Below are 21,646 nucleotides of genomic sequence, written 5' to 3'. Positions count from 1 at the left end.
GACTGTATTGCTCCAGCAGGTCTCACGGGGGCCTCCCAACATGTACCATGTGGCAGTACTGGGGGACCATTGTATCAACTGTCAACTAGGGGTCATAGTGCCTTGAGTGTTTGAAGGCAGGGGGCTTAGGCAACCATATGACATACAGTGGGCACTTCCACGTTTTAGAGCTAAGATTCTATTTTATTTTCTTTTGTACTTCATTGCATTCTTTCTCATGCTCTTTTCATTCAAAGATTCAGTCCCAAGACAGGATTATGATACTCCACCAGCTGTTGTGTCAGGTAGGAAAATTCTAATTCCTTTAAGATTTGATTGGAGGGGAAAGATGGAGGTTGCCTGGTTTTCTCCAAAACTCTTTAAAGCAGTGATTCTCAATAGGGCTGGGTACAGGAATTTGAATTTCAGTTCTGGGATTGACAGCGGGGTACCATATGTGGTTCAAAAAAGTATCTTTAATATTCCAACCCAGTTTTGTGTATGGAAAATAAGTATGTTGTTTTTTTAAATAAAAAGTGAAAGCTCAAAGATATTTGGTCTGTGAAGAATACACAGAAAATAGAGTCTATGTTCTGTGTATCAGTGATTCTCACTGTGAGAAGGATCCATCAGAATTTCTGGGAAGTGGGAGAAGGATATTTATGTTTATCAAAAGAGGGCACAGATTAATAAGAAAATAGTTTGAGAAGCACTGCTTTAGAGACCAGAATTCTTTTGAAATCAGAAAGTCATTCCATTTTGCTTGCTCTGCACCCAGCATAGTGTCTGACACATAGTAGGTGCTTGATATAATTGTTTGTTGAATGAATCAAAAGTTCAAATTTGTTCCACAAATGGTATTATGGATATTGAAAGAGAAGCTGCCAATGTTCCATTTGTACAACAAAGTGGCAGAGATTGATTTGAGAATGCATTAGCATCATGAAGATTTTAATTAGCAATGTTTAAATTGTTTCATAAAATTCAGTGGTTCACTTTGTAAGGGGTATATATATGTGAAGAGGTTGGTTTTTATTTTGAACGGCACAGATCCTCTGTGCTTTCACCTTAATTTTGAATTTTGTTTTCTTGCAAAGAGGAAAATGGGCACAATTTTTCATTCTTGTTGACTTTTTAAACTAAATAAAATACTGGCAGCCTGAGGAGCTTTGAACTCTTTGATCCTTTGATGTGTTAGATGATGAGGACATAAAATCTAAACCAAGAAGGGCATTGGTGTGACAGAGCAAGAGACAAAGGCCAGAAATAGAATGAAAGAGCCCAAGGGGCAGTAAAGTCTGGCAACTGAACGGTGGTTTTCAAGCAGAGAACACTGTGTTCTTGACCACCTGGTTTGCCTGACCCAGCATCTGAAGGGTAATCTGTTTCTCATGTCTTGTGGACTTGTTTAATTATGCTCATGGCTGAATACTCATCTTAAAAGTTCAGTTGGGAAACAATCAGTTAGCTTTCAGCTGTGAAGTGACTTTGGTCCTCTTGAAGATCTCTACAAGTTGTCATTAATTAAAGTATCACTTATCTTTCCCGAAGTATATTACCGGTCGTATCTTAATGTGCCTATTTCATTTAGGATATGGGATGCCTGGGAAGGGAAGATCCTTTATTCAGTGCATACAGTCTTAACTTTGTTTAATATGTGGCTTCCACTCTTGATAATTCACCAATATTAATCATAGCGAAAGACACAAACTGGAACTTGCCTTCAACTAGGTTGTATGATTTCACTTTCAAGAACCAAAAGAACAAGAACAACAAGGAAACATCAAGAGCATTTGCTAGATATCAGCCAGAGGTAGGCTCTTACACAAATCAATTGAGGCAGGACATCTCGCTGCCTGGAGCTCCCACCTAATTCCATAGACAGACAGGTACCACTGAAAGTTCTTCAACAGAGAAATGACTTGATCAAAGTAGTGCTTGAAGAAACTTAATCCAGCAATTTTGTGTGTGCTTAAGGAACAAAAAATAAGAATCACATAGTGTAGTTAGAAAAGCCAGGTATGATATCACTGGAATAAAAAAAGTGCCAATATCCCAGCTGTAGAGTACAAAAGAAGGGATTAATATAGAAGTAACAGAAAAAATAAGATGGAGGCAGGTTGGGAGTGTCACAGTCCCTTCCCCCTTTCTGGATTGGTGGTTTGACATATTATGAATTTGCATGGACGTCTTTGGCATCTTTGGTCTACAGCTAAATGAAAATAGACTACTTACCTTCCAAAAGTGTGTTAACTGTCCTGGTGGGCACAACTTGAATGACTTCTGAAAAATAGTGTATCCTTTGCCCAACCCTTGATCAAATCAGGAAAGTAAAATGGGCAAAAGTGTTATAACAGTTTCTTCTCATATTTCCCAACATGCCCCTATTGGACACCTCAAATAATAATCAATTCTTCGCCAGTATCAGAGCTGACTAAACTGCCATAATGCACCTGAGTTCAAGATGTCTGTTTGGTACTCTACAGAGACAAACCCAACCTAATATCATTCAATCAACCCATCAAACATTTATTGAACACCTTCTGAGTGCTAGGCACTACACATAAGTACTTGGGACACAAAGATGAATAGAAAATAGACCAAGGGTGAAAAAATATCATGGTATCATTTAATGTTGTTATTACTGTAGTCATCATTGTTTGTGATGTTTAAATGTATAAAGTATGAAGGAACTAAAATCTAGGATCTAAAAAGAAGAATCTAGAATCTAAAAAGAAGATCAGGAATAAAGTGAATTCTGAGGGGGATTTGGAGGAATGAATAGGACGTTAGCAGTTGGACAAGACTGGGTAAAGTACATGAGGGGAATGGGACAGGATTGTAAACTCTTGGAGATAAAGATATATGGGGTGATTAGATGGTAGCAAGTCACTTGGCATTCTTGGGATGCAATGTCACAATACAGACACTGAGACTAGGTCAGGGTAAAGCTGATTTTAGGCAAAGACTCTTTCGTCTTTGAGTCACAGGTCACTTTGTTCTTTTTTTTACTCAAATAATATTTATCAGAAGCATACTATGTGGTCATCTCTGTGTTGGTGTTAGGGGCACCACTTCCTTCTAAGAACCTAGGGTTGAATTAGGAATTCAGGTACAAACAGGTGATTATGACACAGTATCAAAAGTATTTCTATGTAGACAAATATGTGATGTTGAAGTTTGTAAATTCTTCAATAAGGTGCCTAAATTCAGAATCTACTTATGTCATTAGTTGTAGAAACTTGGGAAATTTACTTAATTTCTCTGTAGCTTATATTACTTATCTGAGGAAATAATAATAATTACCTCATAAAGTTGTTGTGAGTATTAGAGGTGTTAAGATATATTAGCCCATGGGGCACCTGGGTGACTCAGTTGGTTAAACATCTGACTCTTGGTTTTAGCTCAGGTCAAAATTCTCAGGGTTGTGAGATCAAGCCCAGAGTTGGGCTCCGCACTGGGTGTAGAACCTGCTTAAGACTCTCTCGCCCTCTCCCTCTGCCCCTCCCCCAACTCACATGTGCTCCCACACTCTCTCTCTTTCTGTCTAAAATAAAATAGATAAATAATATATTTAAAAAAAGATATACAGCCCACTTAGAACAGATCCTGGCATAAAATAAGTGCTCAAGTGTTATTAGCAACAGCTATATATATATATATATATATATATATATATACACACACACACACACACACATATATATACACACACATGTATATACATATATGTATATATATGTAGCTATATATGTATATACATAAAAAATGTGTATATATATATGTCTATTTATAGAGTCTATATATGACTATTCTTGTTACAAGGTGCTATGATGGCAAAAAGAAAAAAAATCAACATACAGTAGAGAAGTCAGAAAAAGTGGAAGAAACCTCTAAATGGAGACATAAGGAGACATGGGGATTAATCAAGTAAAAAATAAGTTGGAGAAGGAAAGTTTCAGACCAAGATGGCAGCATATACAAAGGCTCATGGGTATCAGGACATAGCAAATTCAGGGCAGTATGAATGGTCCAGTGGCATAGAGACATATAAAAAGAGATGGGGAGTGGAGAAAATAAGGCCAGAGAAATAAGCTGGCGCAAAATCAACAGATATGATTACTTGAGGTCTGTCCTGATGGCAGTAAACAGTAGAAGGTTTTAAGTTGGAGACTGACATGACAGACCACCCTGGATACAGTGTAGTAAATGTGTTGAAGAGACATTAAATTAGAAAAGGGGGCCAGAACTCAAGAACACAAGCACAAAGTGAAGTGGGCATTTGTTCAAGCTATGGAAATGAGAACACAGTATTGACAAACTTAGGACGTATTAACTGACTGGCTGTCAGAATAGAAGGATAGAGAAGAGTTAGAGGAAGTTCCTTAAGGTCCTGGCAAATCAGTGGCCTGAGGCATCATTTGCTGAGATCTGAACCAGAGGACAGAGGATCAAGTTTGGTGGAAAAGAGACCAAGTTCAGTATTATACGTGTTGAGCTTTGGATGTCTATGAGGCATCCAAATGGAAATAATCAATAAATATTCAGATGTGTGTGTCTGGAACTTAGAAGACAACTACTAGCTAGAGATGAATTTTAGCGTTATCACCATGGAATTAAGTCATGTCACCCAGAGAATGTTCTTAGAATGAAGAGAAGTAGCCAGATCCTTGAACATATAGGCAGAAAAAGGAGCCCAAAATAAAGATTGGGAAAGACAACTATAGACATAGAAGGAAAACCAAGATTATGAGGTTTCAAATGAAGCCAAAGCAAGAACGTATTTCAAGAGAGGAGTCTCCAGTAAGACGAGTCCTTCCATTGGATTTAGTTACATATGGGTCACTGGTCAATTTGATGGGAAGTGTAGAGACAGTGAATGTCCTGTATGGAAGTAGATGCCGCAAGTGCCAGAAACCTAACAGATTTGGCCTTGAGGAAGAGTAGACAAGGTAGAACTAAAAACAAATGGAGAATGGAATTGATTGATGTTCTGATTTTTTTTAGATGTTTTTAGATGGGAAATATTTGGTCATGACAGAAAAAAGCCAGGAAAGTATTCTAAAGTTTGAAGATGTAACTCATGAAGGGCATGAGTGATATAACTAGGTCATTGAGGAAGGCAGACATCTCTTGTGGGAATGTGGGAAGATAGGAGGAAGGCTTGATATAAGTGCCTATAAGTCTGTAAGTGTAGGAATAGGATAGTAAAGTATATTTATGAGATAAATACTATTTGTTTTTATGTGAAGTGTTTAGTAGCATCTTCTGAGAACAGGTGGGAAATGGCATGGGAAAGGATTTAAGGAGAACAGAGATTTGGAAAACTGTGGAGTAGGAAAGCCAACTACCAATATGTAGAAAGTTTGAAGGGCAGTACTGGAGGTCCATTAGAAGCTAAAGATTATGGATTTTTGTGATGCCAATCTGTGAGGATGTTTGATTTTCTGCTGTAGTGATCAGTAGCCAAGAAGGCAGGCAGGTGGATTAACCCAGGGCTAAGGTTTTACTGACTAGAGTGAGAAAAAGGCCAATATGTGCTGACAGTATTGGCAAGAGAGTGATTGAGTGACAAACCATAGTTTCCAGATCAACAGAAAGAGAAAAGCGGGCCATAGGGATGGGAGAGAGGGAGAAACATGGACTACAGAGAACAGAGGTCTCGATGAGATATACAAAGTGGTCAGAAGAGAAAACTTGGGTTTAAGATTATGGATAATGGGGGCGCCCAGGTGGCTCAGATGGTTGAACGTCTGCCTTCGGCTCTGGTCATGATCGCGGGATCCTGGGATCGAGCCCCACGTCGAGCTCCTGGCTCAGCAGGGAGCCTGCTTCTCCCTCTCCCTCTGCCTCTCCCCATGCTCATGCTCTCTCTCTCTCTGTATCTCTGTGTCTCAAATGAATAAATAAAATCTTAAAAAAAAGATTATGGATAATGAAGCATTTCTTAGCAAAGTCAAAGTCATGAAAGCGGGTGGTCAAAGGTGGACTTGAGGTGAAGGTGACAGAGGTTAAAGAAATCAAGCAATATGAATGTAAGAGACCGCTGCTTAAGTGGGTATTTTTGTAAGTCTGATTTTGTTTTATTTGTTTTTTGACACTAATAAAATGTCAGCCAATCACTGATAGAACTGATAGAACATATTTCTGGAACATATGACAAAGACACTAAAGACTTCCTCTAAGAATTTTTAAAAATGAAGTTCTTTCCAGAACACTTGGAATATAGATCTAATTAAAGGGCAGAAACCTGTATCAGCTCAGTGTTTTTCAGGGCGTGATTTGTGTATCACCATGATACTTCCAATGATTTTAGGAGTAGAGGGGATCAAACTTGTTTTTTTCACTCTAGCAACTGTATAGTTACTTCAGTGTGAATTTGAATAACATAGAATAAGCTCATCAAACACATAGCTTAAGGGATACTTTGCTTAGGAAAGGCTTAAGGTAAATAGTTAAAATGTGAATACATTTTAAAAAAAAATAATAATTCAGGAAGAATACAGGTGAGGCAAGAGTGGCGATGTCCGAAAAAAGTGGCTACAGCTTGGGAAATGTAGTCCTAGATTTATTTCACAGGACTCATCTCTCCTTGTCAAAGTCTCTGCTACACCTCATCCAGCTTATTTCAAGGCCAGAAGACAGAGGCTGGAACTGCCCTATATATTTGCATGCCAAATCACAGGAGCCTGTTCTCTTTTTAGTGTTTCTTTTCCCTAACAATTATAACTTTTTAAAAAGATCCTCCCATTTTAGGCAAATCTGAATGAAAAAAACATGGCGCTTTTTTTTCTATTCACAGTTGGATTTTATGAGGAACAAAGGAAAACTACTGATAATTTGTTGTCAGATTCAGCTCTGAGCTCTGAACTGACTTTCCCTGAAGGGCATCATCAAGAAATCAGGCAAAAGACTACTATGGACAGGAAACCAAAGTAGAACCAAAATTCATTCTTCTTTTCAAAAAACCTTAGAGTTCAAAATTTGAACCTGTGTTTGGGGAAAAATGAGAAAAATAAAAAGGAGCCAAAAAAAATTCACTGATAGGAATCCGTAGAACTTCTGGAACATATATGCATTTTTCTGTCATATCTTTTCTACACACCAGCTAAAATAGGTTGAAAGTAGTCAACGTTATCAGGGCAACTTCACAATGAGGTTTCACAGAAAAGGCATATGTAAATCACAATAGAGTTACACTCAGTTTGTTCAAATATGAACTTAAGTGTCAGATTTCTAGCCAGGGAGTCATGCTATAAGAATGAAGTCCTTCACAGGGGTACTTGCCTGGATTAAGACCAAATTCACTACTAAAATCGTGTACAGTTTTTGCTGCACATTGTCTTTGCTAGTCAGTAACATCAGTTTGCATTAGAAATTAATGCTTTGCATTAATTTGGAATTGGTCATGCTCTACCAAAGATTTGGTTGAAGCCTACCTGTATACTGCCTCTTCTTGAATGGGAATCACTTCATAAACCTAGCTCATAATTGGGGACAGGGACGTATTTGAGCTATATCAAAGAACAAAACCATTTTTCAAACTCTAAATAAAATTTGTTTTCATGGATACCATGAGCTAATTACAAATGATTTCCATCTCTTAATTAAAAATTAGGTCCATTAGTACCTCCAATTAGCAACAATTAGCCATTAAATTGCATTTGCTGTAAAAGACCTGACACAGAGTTATGTGTTCCTACAAGCCATGCATGAAAATCGGTCTCATTTCTTTGCTCAAATATTGTGCATCTATTTTAAATACAAAATTGCATTTGTTTAAATATACTAATTGTTTCTTTTCAATAAATTCTAATAAGGGAGACTTTGTTCTACTTATTATTCACTCGTTCAACTAATATTTATGAGCTCCTAGAGTGCTCTAAGGAACAAAGACTAGATGGTATAGAATAGAGATGTACCCATTTCCTTCAAAGAACATGGAATCTAACAACAGAGCACAGGACTGTAATGACTTATATAACACAGCATGCGACAGATATCATAAAAGCAGTTTGCAGAACAGACTTTGAGCATTTGACAAATAGGCATGTGCATGCTGTTATTGTGTTCCTGCTAGTGCATTTATATTGTTCAGTACATTACAAAAATAAAGCCTTAAACACTTTTCCTGTGGGGCCACAATGTTTTATTGCTTTAGTCAAGTAACCGATAAATAAAGGGAGTTTAAGTCAATCGACTGCTCTGATATATAAACATCACTAATTTAGCCCAATTTTGGGGGGGAGTGCGTATGGAGGGAGTTGGGATAGAAGGATGCAGAATTTTTGTCTTATCTTCTAATCCAGCAAGTTTTTTCTGTAAAAGTCCATACTGTAAATATTTTAGGCTTTGACGGCCATAGAGTGTATCATAATGACTCAACTCTGCCTTCGGGGTGAAAACAGCCACAGACCGTGTATAAATGGATAAGTATGGCTATATCCCAATAAAGCTTTATTTATAAAAATGGCAACAAGCTGGATTTAGCCTATGGGTTATATAGGTTGCCCACCCCTGCTCTAATCAATTCATTTCACAAGTATTCCAAGTTAAATACTATACTGACCTCAAAATAAGCATGAAGTACATTCCATTTTAAAGTTGGCATTTTTGTGTTTTTTTTTTATTTCATGAAAGGCATACAGAATATCAGAAAGGCAGAGGTGGGAGAGGCTGAGATAAAGACACAGAGAGCCATTGCTTAATATTTTAATGTGTACAGCATAATTTTTTGTGGTACTGAATATTAAAACTCTGAGCACCGTTTGTTTTTTTTTTTAATTTCTCACATGCTCATCATCTCTGGGTTTCCTGGGACTTATTTGTATGGACCAGCAATGGGGGATTATCAACCAGGAAAATTAAATATATATTCTGTTTAATATCCTCTTGATGACTTTTAGAATTCTGTGCTTTTAGAGATCTATAGAAAAGGTAAGAGGTCATCCAAACGGATTTGTAGTAAAAACATATTTTACGTCTTTGTCACACCACCTAGGCTGGTAGTCTCACGGCCCTTGTGGTTGATTGGCGTCCACTGAAGTCATTCTTGATTTGTCAGTACTAGCTAGCTAGTCTGTGTCCCCCTGGGTGACCACGTGTCTGAGTACTGTATAGTGCTTCGCACTCCAGGTGAAGGCAAGCTTTCCTGGTTTCGTCTAAGGACTTAACACCGCAATAGGCAGGCCTGGGGGGGCTGCAGATAGTACTGCCCTTCTATGGCAGGGTCAGAGCGAATTTCCCTGGGTGAAGCAGCACACACAAGACGTGGAGAGGCAGCATCCGAAATGCTGTCTCTTTACAGCAGAATCCTCCTCAGTGAGTGGCAGCAATGGGCCTAGGGCATTTCACAGCATCAGCGACATAGTGTTACTTGGTACCCCAACCATCCCCAAGAGCAGTACCTGAGTGATGGCGGCAGAGGAAGAGAGCATTTTCAAGACGAGGATCGATACCAAAGGAAGCTAACTGCATGTGCGGGAATCAGCACGTCTGGTCCTGAAAGCACATGGTTCCCTTTTTAATCAACGGCAGGAAGTAGTCACGGGAGGTTCCTGCCAGAGAAGCCAACCCTGACTTGACTATCACGCAGCACTTGCCAGAGGCAGCCTGGAGACATCTGATCCTGGAGGGACACGGCCTGACAGACATGCCAACATTTCTCTAGACTCTGTTAAATTAGTTTATCAGAAAGCAAAATACCTGAACCGTATGATTGTACATCCCCATAGAAATGCTTTCTCAGAGTTAAAATGTAATGTTTTAACCTCTTCTTTCTTAGAAGGGTGACACATGACACAGACACTTAAACCACATCACTAGCTTTCTAGAGACACTACAGTGGAAGTAATTGTCCATTATTTTACCCAATGTTCCCTTAAAGAAGCCGATGAGGAATTGCTGCTTGAGTTCAGTGCCTCGGCAAGTACCTCTCTCCAGATGAGCAGGTATCTTTCTTTTTAACTGACATTCTAAAGTACATAACTTAATCTATTTCCCTTTTGGCCCTGGCTATCAGGACAGTTCGAGTCAGATGCAGTACATTGCAAACGTTCCCAGTGGCATGCTCTCTTGATTGCTTTTGACTCTTCATTGATTTGCAGGTGTTTTTAATTGTGCTTTTTAATATAGTGCTTAATTATTTACACCCTTCACAGATTTGACTTGGAAATACAAAAGCTCTCATGTTTATGGTAAAAAGCATAAATGAAAAAAATGCTAACAGACTCAGGGAAGTTTGTGTGCTATAAAGTCTCTGTGGCAAGATAAAATGAAAGATGATTGTGATGATATGTTGATCTGCTCTAACAATTGGCCAGCAGGCAGATTTCATTTATTCACACACGTGCGACTCGGAATAGGAAAAAGGACGGTATCGTAATTAGAAATGGCTTTCAGAGTCAAGAAGGTGTATGGGATTCCTGGTCCAACTAGTTAATAATTATTTCCCAATAAATTTTACTCAAATTTTCCAAAGCTTACTTTTCCCCTCCTTAAGTACAGAGAGTGCATTAGCACCTCTCTGTGTGTACTTATGTGAGGACTGAGATGACCTATCCAAAGTACTTAGTACATGCCTAAGTCATAATAGATATTAAGTAACTGAGGCTTCCTTTTCTTTTCCTTTCCCTGCATTCAGGGAAGTGTGTTGGACTTTTTGAAGCGTCACTAACCTTACATTTGCCGTAAGAGATTGACTGAACCAATGCTATTTTAAAATAGAGTTCCCAAGCCCAGTATCTAACAATAGAAGAACTATTAAAGGAGTTGACTTTATATCTTCCCTATTGTCTGAACTATGATAATATTATTAGTTGAATTAACAAATAAAATGTAAACCTTTTTTAACAACATGAGAAAATAATATTCATAATGTAAAGTGGGAAAGGTGACAAAATTGAACCACCGTTATAATTTTGAGTCCTAAATATGCGTGTGAAGCTAAACGAGAGCGCATTACCTAATTATCATATGTGTTTTTAATTTTTTTCTAAGCTTTTTGAAATGTTGCTTTGCAGCTTGTATCATTGACTAAAATGTTAACAAGCACAGTCTTTCCACATATCTAGTATTGGAGAGATATTTATAGACCAAGAAAACAGGAGTGTATTAGTATACAGATGATAATAATGATGATTGTCATGATTAGATCATGCAGTGGTAGCATCGGTGATCTCTGAAATTTTCCCCACTTCTATTTTTATATCTCAACACTATGGCGTTTATGGTAGAATTAAAAGAAACCTATTTCTTTGATAAAGGTGGCACCGAATTTTTGAGCAATTCTGTAGCCTCAAGTCAGTCTTAATTTTTTATGTGAATTCATCATCCACCTACCAGATGGTGCATCTTCACAATCAGTTGACCACTGCTTTTAACATTGCCCATATTGAAATCATATTTCAAATGATATATCATGTCCCTGGCATGCAGCACTTGGAACAGCCTAAAATCTTCTCAGTTTCTTTAATGGGAGACTTCTAGTCTCTTGTGGTTTATGGAATTGATAAAATATGTTTGAAATTAGGATCATATATAATGTACTTTAATTACATGTGGATATTAAGTCTAATTCCATGAGTTTTATATATGTGTATATATATATATATACACACACACACAATTATGTGTATATATATGTGTGCATATATGTACACCTTTAAAATGTACATTTAAAATAAAATCTTCTGCTTTTGGAGACAATCTGTTTTCCCAAGTTGCAGATCACAAAATATTTATTCCTACCAAAATCATGGTGATAATTTTTCAAAGTCCACTTGCCACCCAAAATGCTGCTTATACATCCTTCTTTTCTACCACTAACTTTTATTCATTTTGATAATGTGGAATATATCACGAACAGTATATTACTTCTTATCAGGCCAGTTCTTCTTTTTTACTTGTCTGAACTGTGCACTTTGGTGCACTCACTGTGATTTAGCTTTGATACAATATTGATTGCAAAACCATCAGCTATCTGACCTAGATACTACATATCAAAAACAATAATCAAGTTTCCCATCAAGTTTCCTTAAAAATGAAAAACAAAAAGTGGAAAAGATTTTAAACCAATGGTGCCCTTTAATTTACATGCAATGGACATATTTCAGCTGGCAGCAGAATCATGTTGGATTCAGGGTAATGGATTGCAGGCCCCTATAAGGCATAAATTTAATTACTTTATGTGCCTGCTCTGCATCCAGCATTCTGCCCAAGAGACTCAGATCTGGGAAAGCACAGGACTCCAGATTCAGGAAATGGGAATTTCATTCATAATTGAGCAGTTACTTTAGCAAGTCAAATATGTGGAGTTGGTTTAAAAACAAAAAAATCATTGAGGTTTTTGAGACATTTGTTCTGGAAGATTAAAGCCTACTAGCCAGAGAAGACCAGAAACCAACTATAGTCAAATAAAATTAGATTTACTAGCTTGAAAAATGAGGGAGAAGTTGCAGGTGAACCATAGAACATCTCAGAAGAGGGAATTGGGAGGGACTTACAGGATTCAAACTTGTATAGTAGGACTTTGGGAAGGGCTTCAGGAAGTGATAGTTTATTCTGCATTGGGTGCTGCCAGGAAGTGGGGGGAGGGGCAACTGAATGTTTGGGTATCTTAGTAAGTATTGTCTACTAAGTGAGAGGAACAAAGCAAGGCTAGAGTTAACATTGGTTATGATGCAGTAGTCACTCACATTAGACAGAAAAGGGAGGTGTTTAATTGTTTTTGGGTTTGCAAAATGCCCTTGCCTCCCTCTGTCCTTTATCCCCCAGTCATCAAATGTTCTTGTCTGATAATTGTTGATAATTCTTAAAAATCGTTTAATTGGGAATACTATGACCTTGCTAATAGCTCCTAGCTAATTAAAGATCATTTGAAAGATTTCCATAAATTCTTTCCTTATCTAAAGGCCAATTAGAATGTTGCCTGATAAAAATATAGCGGAACATTCAATGGCCTTGATAAAAGGTCAGTACAAACATGAGATAGGTCAAAGTGTGTTTTATTTATCATAAGCATTGAGTGTGTATGGAAAGTACTGCTAATGCAAAAATGAATCTCTGTACACAAAGAATACCTTATGTTCAAGATGCTGTGCTAAGTACTCTGTGTGGACTGATTGGTTACATTTGATCGTCACAACCATCCAGTAAGGAAGTTTCTGTGTCCTCTACAAAAATGATTCTTTACAAGATCAGCTGGATCCCCTCCTCATATTTATGCTCCCTCAGCTGTTTTAAACTTTTCAGCCTTCCCAAGTTCCATACACAAGTCTTGCCATTTATGCTCAGAAGATGGCTACCTCCTCCTTTATAAGAAGATGAATACCATATTTGATCTGATCTCCCACAAATGTTTTCTTCCTAGCCTTTTGTATTTTGTCAAGTCATGGCCTTTTCTTTGTCAATGTTAACCCTTCCTTCTGTGTTCTTGTTTTCACGTCTTAACCTCTGATGTTCTTACAGCAGTGATCCCACATACACCTTCTTCAACATATACTTCTCTATTGATGGCATTTCCCTCGCTCAAACAAAAACAAAAGATGTAGATTCTTTCCATCTTGCTTTCCAGAGGACTGGTCTTAGGGTACTTTGCTTTCCTTTGTTCTCTTCCTCAGTGAAGTCATCTGCTTCGTCAGCTTCAACCATCACGCAGACGGCCTCCAAGTCTCAGTTGCTCATGCCATCCCTTGAATTCCATGGCCCTGATTCTAGATACCTCCCAAATGTCCCCCTACCCCTTCCACCGCCCTGGGCTGGCCCACTGAAGCCCAGACTTCATATTCACAATTCAAGACTCATACTCTTTCCTCCCAGTCTGCTCTCTCCCACAGACTTCCCTACGGTTCAAGCAAACCACTTTCAGTATTATTTCTCTAAGATAAGATTGTCAACATGAAGTGTATCTATGAGTTCAGGATTGTTATGTTCTTTGACAGTGGCTTGGATTATATACAGCTCTTCCTTTTGGGTGAGAACCATATGATTTAATACTCAACTGAGCTTGAGTAGAATAGAAAATCTCTTACAAATTGTCAAGTCATTTTTCTTGCCAAGATATTGTGCTTCAAAGTTCAGAGACGTTCTGGCTCACTCTTCCCCACATGCAGCTTTCCTTTTTTTTTTTTTTTTTTTTAATTTCACAATATACTTTGGATCTGCTCTCCATCTGAATCCCATCTCATTCTATTACCCCAATCCAGGTTGGGTCCTTGTTACCTTCTAATTTTATTATTGAAAAGTCAATACCTGGCCTTTCTTATTTAGCCTTCACACAAATGCCTGAATAAACTTTGAGATTAACATTTTTTTACTTTAACTTGATCTGTAAGGATGCGATCTTCATATAACAATTGGGAGTTACTTAGTAAATAACTATCCCTGCTCTATTCTTTTACTGCCAGGGAGAGTGTACAGATTAGATCTCTGAATCTAACATCAACTTTTCTAATAGCAACACTCAAACTTGCAAATCAGTACATACCAGAAATGTGACACTACTCAAAGCTATGGGTGGCTTACAGAGATGACTCTACAGGGACGTGGGTGTTAAAACTGCATCATATTGTAAAACCATAGTGGTGATTGCTCACTGTTCTCTGTGTGAGTGCAAACCTAAATTTTTTCTGAGAAGAATCTTATCTTTCCTGCAGCTAACTTCCAAATAGTGGGAGGTTTATTTTGGGTGGAGTGAGTGGGTTTTCTTAAATTCTTCTTAGCTTCTTCAATTTGACACTGTCTATCCCATGCCAAGTTCAGCATTGGGACTTGTATGTTACCAACAGCAAAGAAAGCCACATTCCAAGTCCTTGTCAGGAAGTACAGTGCCAGAGTCACTAATGCTCATACCTTTCAGAACCTTGGCTAAAGGAAAATAAGATTTTTGGAGGAATATTTGGATAATATGCCATATATCCATTCTCCTTAGTTATTCTAAATTATAGCCTTGGATTAAGAAGCTGTCTTACCTGGAATTCTGTGTCCCACTGTACCCCTGAAAAATAGCTTTTTCTCAAGTATGCAATGGCACAGCGCCATTCACTTCCATTTGAAGGACACTATAATAATAGCCCTTGGAAACTTACTTTGCTTACTTTAGAGCTTTTGCTCCTTAAACTACACAGTATCTGCTCTTTTCTGACCCGTGGGAGAAATGTCTCTCTCACCTCCGTATTGGGAATTATTCTTCTATGCATCTGATTTATTTTCTTCCCTAATGGACACAGTATCGTGTAATTCGTCGCTAACTAACTCTGATGAATTTTAATGGCCTTGCTGACTTCATCTTACTTTTTTCCCTTCGTCTCATTTTTCTCACTCATTTGATACTACAACATTTTGTACAATTTTGGAAGCTGCCTTAAATCCTTTTTGGGAGCAAGCTGAGCTATAATTAAATAAATGAGTGGAGACTCCGTATGTATAATATTCTTAGTCATGAGGCACAACTCAAAGGGTGCAAGAGTTAAGAAGGACTCATCAGCCCTGTGTTGGAGACTGCCACGGTATAATCCTCAAGCTACTCTTCCAACTGCTTGTCCTACCGTGTCCCTCCATAATTCTTTTCTTTCACTGGTCACAGTTATTTGTAGGATGTGTTTGGCTGTGAGCAGTCTCTTTCTTGCTTGGCCTGTGCTGACTTTCTACTTCTTCTTCTCTGCAGTTTCTGCTGGTCAAATCTTACTCGTCTTTAACAATGTCTCTGCCATGAATCTCTTCCCAATTTTCACAGCCAGATGTGATGTCACTTCAGTTTGAAAATTCAAAGTCCTCTGTTAACACCTGTTGTACTCCCCCCGACAGTATAGTATATTCCTCGCCACCTGTCCACCCCATCTTGAGACTGCAAGTCCCTGGAGCTTTGGAGTTCGAGAACTGTGCTAGTCCCATTTTGCCTGGTTGTACTAAAGCTCAAATTTTTGATGAAAATAAAAGTCTTTAAATAAGGTCTCACCCTCAAGGACAGACTTCAGTGTTGACTTTTACTCCAAATAAATTTGAAAGACCAAATGTGAAGGCAATACTAAGCTAGTCAGAGGCCTGAATTTTCTCTAATAGGCCTAAAATTTAGGACAATTTCCCCCCCCCCCCCCAGAGAGTTACTCTAATTAACTGTCATCCCTTGACAGGATCAGCATGGCATCCATCTGACTGGTCTTGCTGATTCAAGCCTTAACCCACCGCAATCCCTTCTCTCAACAACCACCAGTGTCATCTTTCTAAAACTGTTTCAAGTCCTTCCACAGCCTTCAAAACTTCCTCCTCAGTCCTTAGTCCCTGCTACAAGGTCCTTCATGATCCCCATGTCTACTTCTCCACACTCATCTCTCACTCTTTCTGTGCTCCAGGCATAATTGCTTTCAATTTGCAGGATGGGCCAAGCTTCCAGGGTCTTTGCCTAAGTGGAAATATAACTATGAGCTGTCCCTCTGTCTAGATGCTCTGTCTAGATGTCTAATGTTTTTCCCTCTACTCTTCAATTTGCTAGTTTGGGCTTGTTTTCCAGGGATTGTCTCAGATGCTTTCTTTTTTTTTTTTCTTGGAAGTCTTCATTTTTCTATCTCGTCTTAGAGATGGCATTTTTCTTATTCTTTTAGGTTCCTCAGAGTATCTTCATCATAACATTTAACACACTGAATCATCATTTTCCATTTAATTATATTTCTTTCCCTCTAGAGTGAAGACTGTAAACTCCTTCAAAGCAGGGACTACTTATATTTACCTTATTTCCCTGTTACCCAGCACCATCTGAGTAGGTGTTTAATAAATATTTGTTGGTTGAATAAATGATGCCCACATGTAAGAATGCTGATTTGGTAGACACACCTATATAATCCTAACCTGAACTTCAAAAAAAAATTAAAATAGTAAAAGGAAAACAGAACTCCCAAGAATTTTGGAAATTTGAATGAACAACTAAATGCAGAGAGCTTTCTGAATGGGATAGGAAAATCTCATGAATAAGAAGGTGGAAGAAAAAGTGAAAAAATTTGGAGGAAATGGAATTATCGGGAAAGGAGTCTTCATGAAACAATTTAAAAATGTTGGTGGAAACCCACAAAGTGTCTGTTAGAAATATGACTGCCCTTCAGCAATGCTGCTTATCTCGAAGATTTCATTTTGTTAATTGTCTTCCCTAGATAACCATCATATTCATTTATCTTACTAACATCATTATAATTGATTCCCCAGAGTCACCTTCTGGAAGTACTTTCATACCCTTTTTGTTGCCTAGGCCCTTCACATGTACACCACTGCAAACACAGTGGTCCCAGTGACATAGCATCTTTGCCTAATTTGTGTGTGTGTGTGTGTGTGTGTGTGTGTGTGTGTGTGTGTGTTAATTCTTCAATGGCCTGTGTCATACCTTTTGTATATTGTTTAAAACACATGCATCCAGGTGCCCCATATTCATTGTGACTGGTAATCAGGACACGTAATGACCTTTAGCTCTTTTTCATTAATGCAATGGAAAAGCACCATGCCCAATCCATTAGTGATGCACTATTATATTAAGAGCTTACTTAAGAAACGCAGCCAGCCAGTGGACATAAGCCTGGTTTCCCTTAAATAGGATTTTCAGCCATGATCAAACAAGGCACCTTTTCGTCTAGCAGGAAAGTTGCTGCTCTCTCCCTGTCTCTCTTTCTCACTGTGTTTTGTCCTAATTTATCCTGGCAGTCCATAAGGAACTTAACTAATGTTTTCTAAATGACATTGAAAATTCTTGAAGATTAACAGTGTTCATAGGGATAAAATATCAATTTGTCTTTTGAAAACTTCTCTTTGATTGTTCCTGTCTGTGGATTTTAGTTTCTTGAATTCCTTACTCTCAAAGAGATGTTTTTCCTCTTGATTTTTCTCGCTATGAAACTGGCTTTAAGTATAAAATAAGCAGCCTTTCTGTTTGAGTTTATTTTTTATTATTATTCTTTTAGCATTCATGCAGATAAAACTCCCCTGTTATTTTCGTTCCTTTAGGAAACTATGTTTGATTGATGGCCTTGAACTTGGCTAGTTTAGGCAAGATTTGAGGATTTTTTTAATCCCCTAAACTCAATTGGATTATTTTGCCCCAGCTGATAGTATAAGGTGTCTGTTTGCATTAAAACTCCCACCACTGGCATTTGTACTTATCACCCAAGCCATTTAAGGCTTCAAGTTCATTTGAAGAACTAATTCCATGCGATGTTAAAGCGCATAAGTGTGTATAAGGCCTAGTTTCTAAAATACCTTTCCTTGGGAAGCTCATCAAGAGTGGAATGCAACCACTCAGCCACAACAAAGAACATCAACCTCATAGGACTTTTTCTGTAATCACTAATTTATATGTTTTTTTTTAAAGATTTTATTTCTTTATTTGAGAGAGAGAGAATGAGAGATAGAGAGCACGAGGGGGAAGAGGGTCAGAGGGAGAAGCAGACTCCCCGCTGAGCAGGGAGCCTGATGTGGGACTCGATCCCGGGACTCCAGGATCATGACCTGAGCCGAAGGCAGTCGCTTAACCCACTGAGCCACCCAGGCGCCCCCTAATTTATATGTTTAAAACAGTCTTAACGTAAGTAATACAACCAAAGAGTTCTTGTTAAAGCATGGAAAGTGCAGTTTTTGTGTTCACTTCTGCAGTGAGCTCCTGTCACCACTTTTTCTCACTGTAGCCCACTCAGTGGCCACACAGGAGGAGAAGACATGAGAACCTGACAGCACAGCACAAGTACCCCACCCCACCCTGCCCATGCTGGGCAGGCAGCACACAGTGCCGGGATGAATATAGCTTTGAGGAATATCAGTATTTAGATCCCAGGCCCTCAGTGCGCTTTCTGGGTCCTCTCCGGAGCTGAAAAGGCAGCTGAGACTGTGTGAGCTTGATGGGAAATTAGAATAGTCATAATGGAGACTTCATTTTACTCACTTTCTAGGATTCTAGGTTTACGACTTCACATTTTCGGTTCTCTGCCGTTGGTTCTCAAGATGTGGCCCTAGACTAGTAGCATCAGCACCTCCTAAAAACTTGTTAGAAACACAACACTTAGGGCGCCTGGGTGGCTCAGTTGGTTAAGCGACTGCCTTCGGCTCAGGTCATGATCCTGGAGTCCCGGGATCGAGTCCCACATCGGGCTCCCTGCTCAGCGGGGAGTCTGCTTCTCCCTCCGACCCTCTTCCCTCTTGTGCTCTCTATCTCTCATTCTCTCTCTCAAATAAATAAATAAAATCTTAAAAAAAGAAAAGAAAAGAAACACAACACTTAGGCCCACTATCATCATCTCTTATAAGTCGTCCAGGTGATCATGATTTTCACTCAAGATTGAGAACTGCTCCAAGCCAGTCAGCCAATCACAGGCAGGTGAAGGGGGTAAGGGTGGACTAATTAAGACAATGGAAGGAACAAAACTGATGGTGGAATAAAAAAAGAATGTTAATTGTCATCATTATTCATACTCTTTTCTTCCTCCCAGAATTCTATTATACATTGTTGTTGTCTTGTACAATTTCCTTCCTTTGGCGTAAATTTTTTTTTTAAACCAACAAAATTTGACTTGGAATATGAGTACAGTGACTCTTTGGGGAGAATCAGAGAAATCCCTATGTGAATTTATGCAGTCTACTCAAACTATCTGGATTCATGGCCTATAATGATAGATTTAGGAAGTCCTGGAAAATGAAATCAAATGAATCAGCATATTTGCATGGTGTGCACATTCACTATGGCATGGTTACCCATGTTAGTTATGTGGTTACCTCAGGGAGGTCTTAGTAATGTTAAAGTTCTATTTTAAAAGAACCAAGACTCATATGCAATATATATAAATATATAGAAGTAATCATACCATGTCAACAACCATCTGCCTCTCTAGAACATTCCTTTGAGCCTCTAGTAATTAGAACAGTGACTAAATTGGCCCTTTTTATTTCCCACTGGTGTCAAATACAGCTAAAATGATTACACTGTACTTGGATACTAAGGCTCTTTTTGTAACTGGCAGCATCTAATCCTGATTATTTACTGTTTGTATTTCTTTATTTTTTTTTAAGATTTTATTTATTTATTTGACAGAGACACAGCGAGAGAGGGAACACAAGCAGGGGGAGAGGGAGAGGGAGAAGCAGGCCTCCCGCGGAGCAGGGAGCCCGATGCGGGGCTCGATCCCAGGACCCTGGGATCATGACCTGAGCCGAAGGCAGACGCTTAACGACTGAGCCACCCAGGCACCCCTACTGTTTGTATTTCTAAAATATGAAAAAGTAGAAACAGAGCTTTCAGCTGAGTTCCCAGTTTCACACCCAGGATGACCTTCGTTGTCTACAGACTCAATGTGACTCATTGCTAATGAGGACAGTTGTACTTTTCTCTCCTCGTGTCCATGAACCCTACCCCCTCTTTTTGCCAGTGCTGCAGAAAGAATCCTGTGTACAATTGGGAAGAACATTTTTTACCTACATCCCATGTCTTTACAATTTTTTTACAATTCCTTTGGGGATACACACACACACACACACACACACACACACACACACACACACACACACACACACACACACACACACACGTATACATATATGTATATACATACACATACACACACTCACACACACATATCTATGTCTCTGTTTTACTTTCCTGTTCTTAATGCAAGATAAAACTCCAAGGAAGAATGATAGAAATACAGAGTACAGAATTTGAATGTATCACTTAAACTTTATTAATCTTTTAGTCATTATGTGAAATATAGAATTCCTTATGGAACATATTTAAGCATAACTTCCCAAACAACTCCCAGAGTAACAGATTTTAAATTTTGTGGCATATTAGAATCACCGGGGGAGCTTTAAATATCCAACCACCCAGGCTATGCTCCAGGCTCATTAGATCAGGTTATCTGTAGGTGGGACCTAGGTCACCAGTATTTTGTTTAAAGCTGCCCAGGTGATTCCAATGTAAAGTCAAGCTTAAAAAACAGGGTCCTTGAGAATGTACCTCAGTCTCATGAAATGTTAATGTACTTAAGAAAAAAAAAGAAAAGTTCTAAGGTCCAGCACATTTGGGAAACGTAGCAAACTGCATTAGTCTTCCTAGAGATGCTTACAGATTCAGAATAAATATTTGCCCATTAAACACTGAGAAGTCCTGCAGGGGAAGAAAGGGTGGATGTAAAGAAGGAAGGAGGAAAAGAGAGAAAAGGACCCTCACCCCCTTGATAAACAAAACTACGCAGCTTGGTTTATTCCCTCATTTTTGAAACTCGTTTACTCAGAGAGAACTTTGTATGTGGAACACCTGTCAAAAATCCTTGGAACACTCCTTTTATGGAATAGAATTTGAAAGATCCTGAATCAAAGGAATCCACAGTGAAGGCTTTTCTTGCAGTGCTTATTAAAGAAGACCTGGTTACATCCAGCTTTGCTCCACTCCTATGTAACATTTGATATTTAAAATAACCTTTTGACATGGCCAACAGACACATGAAAAGATGCTCAGCATCACTCAGCATCAAAGTAATGCAAATCAGAAATGAGCTATCACCTTACACCTGTCAGAATGGCTAAAGTCAACAACATAAGAAACAACAGGTGTTGGTGAGGATGTGGAGAAAGGGGAACCCTGTTGCACAGTTGGTGGGAATGCACCTGGTGCAGCCACTGTGGAAAATTGTATGGAAGTGCCTCA

The 21,646-nt window shown here is 38.6% G+C and overlaps 1 protein-coding gene across 15 annotated transcripts in view; it reads left to right on the top strand.

The window, feature by feature from the left end:
- Window positions 1–21,646, top strand: part of RBMS3 (RNA binding motif single stranded interacting protein 3) — an 830,766-nt gene that overhangs the window by 773,381 nt on the left and 35,739 nt on the right. For 10 of the 15 annotated variants that reach the window (XM_027584288.2, XM_027584292.2, XM_027584287.2 and 7 more), the window contains one exon: window positions 237–284. The exons of the other annotated variants lie outside the window; for them this stretch is intronic. In XM_027584288.2, coding sequence (XP_027440089.1) covers window positions 237–284 — 48 coding nt within the window. The remainder of the gene's footprint in view (window positions 1–236; window positions 285–21,646) is intronic. 15 annotated transcript variants of the gene reach the window in all.

The sequence above is a fragment of the Zalophus californianus genome, chromosome 1 (genome assembly GCF_009762305.2).
Source record: "Zalophus californianus isolate mZalCal1 chromosome 1, mZalCal1.pri.v2, whole genome shotgun sequence".
NCBI lineage: Eukaryota > Metazoa > Chordata > Mammalia > Carnivora > Otariidae > Zalophus > Zalophus californianus.
Note: the sequence above shows the minus strand (reverse complement) of the source record. Positions and strands in the feature narration are given on the sequence as shown.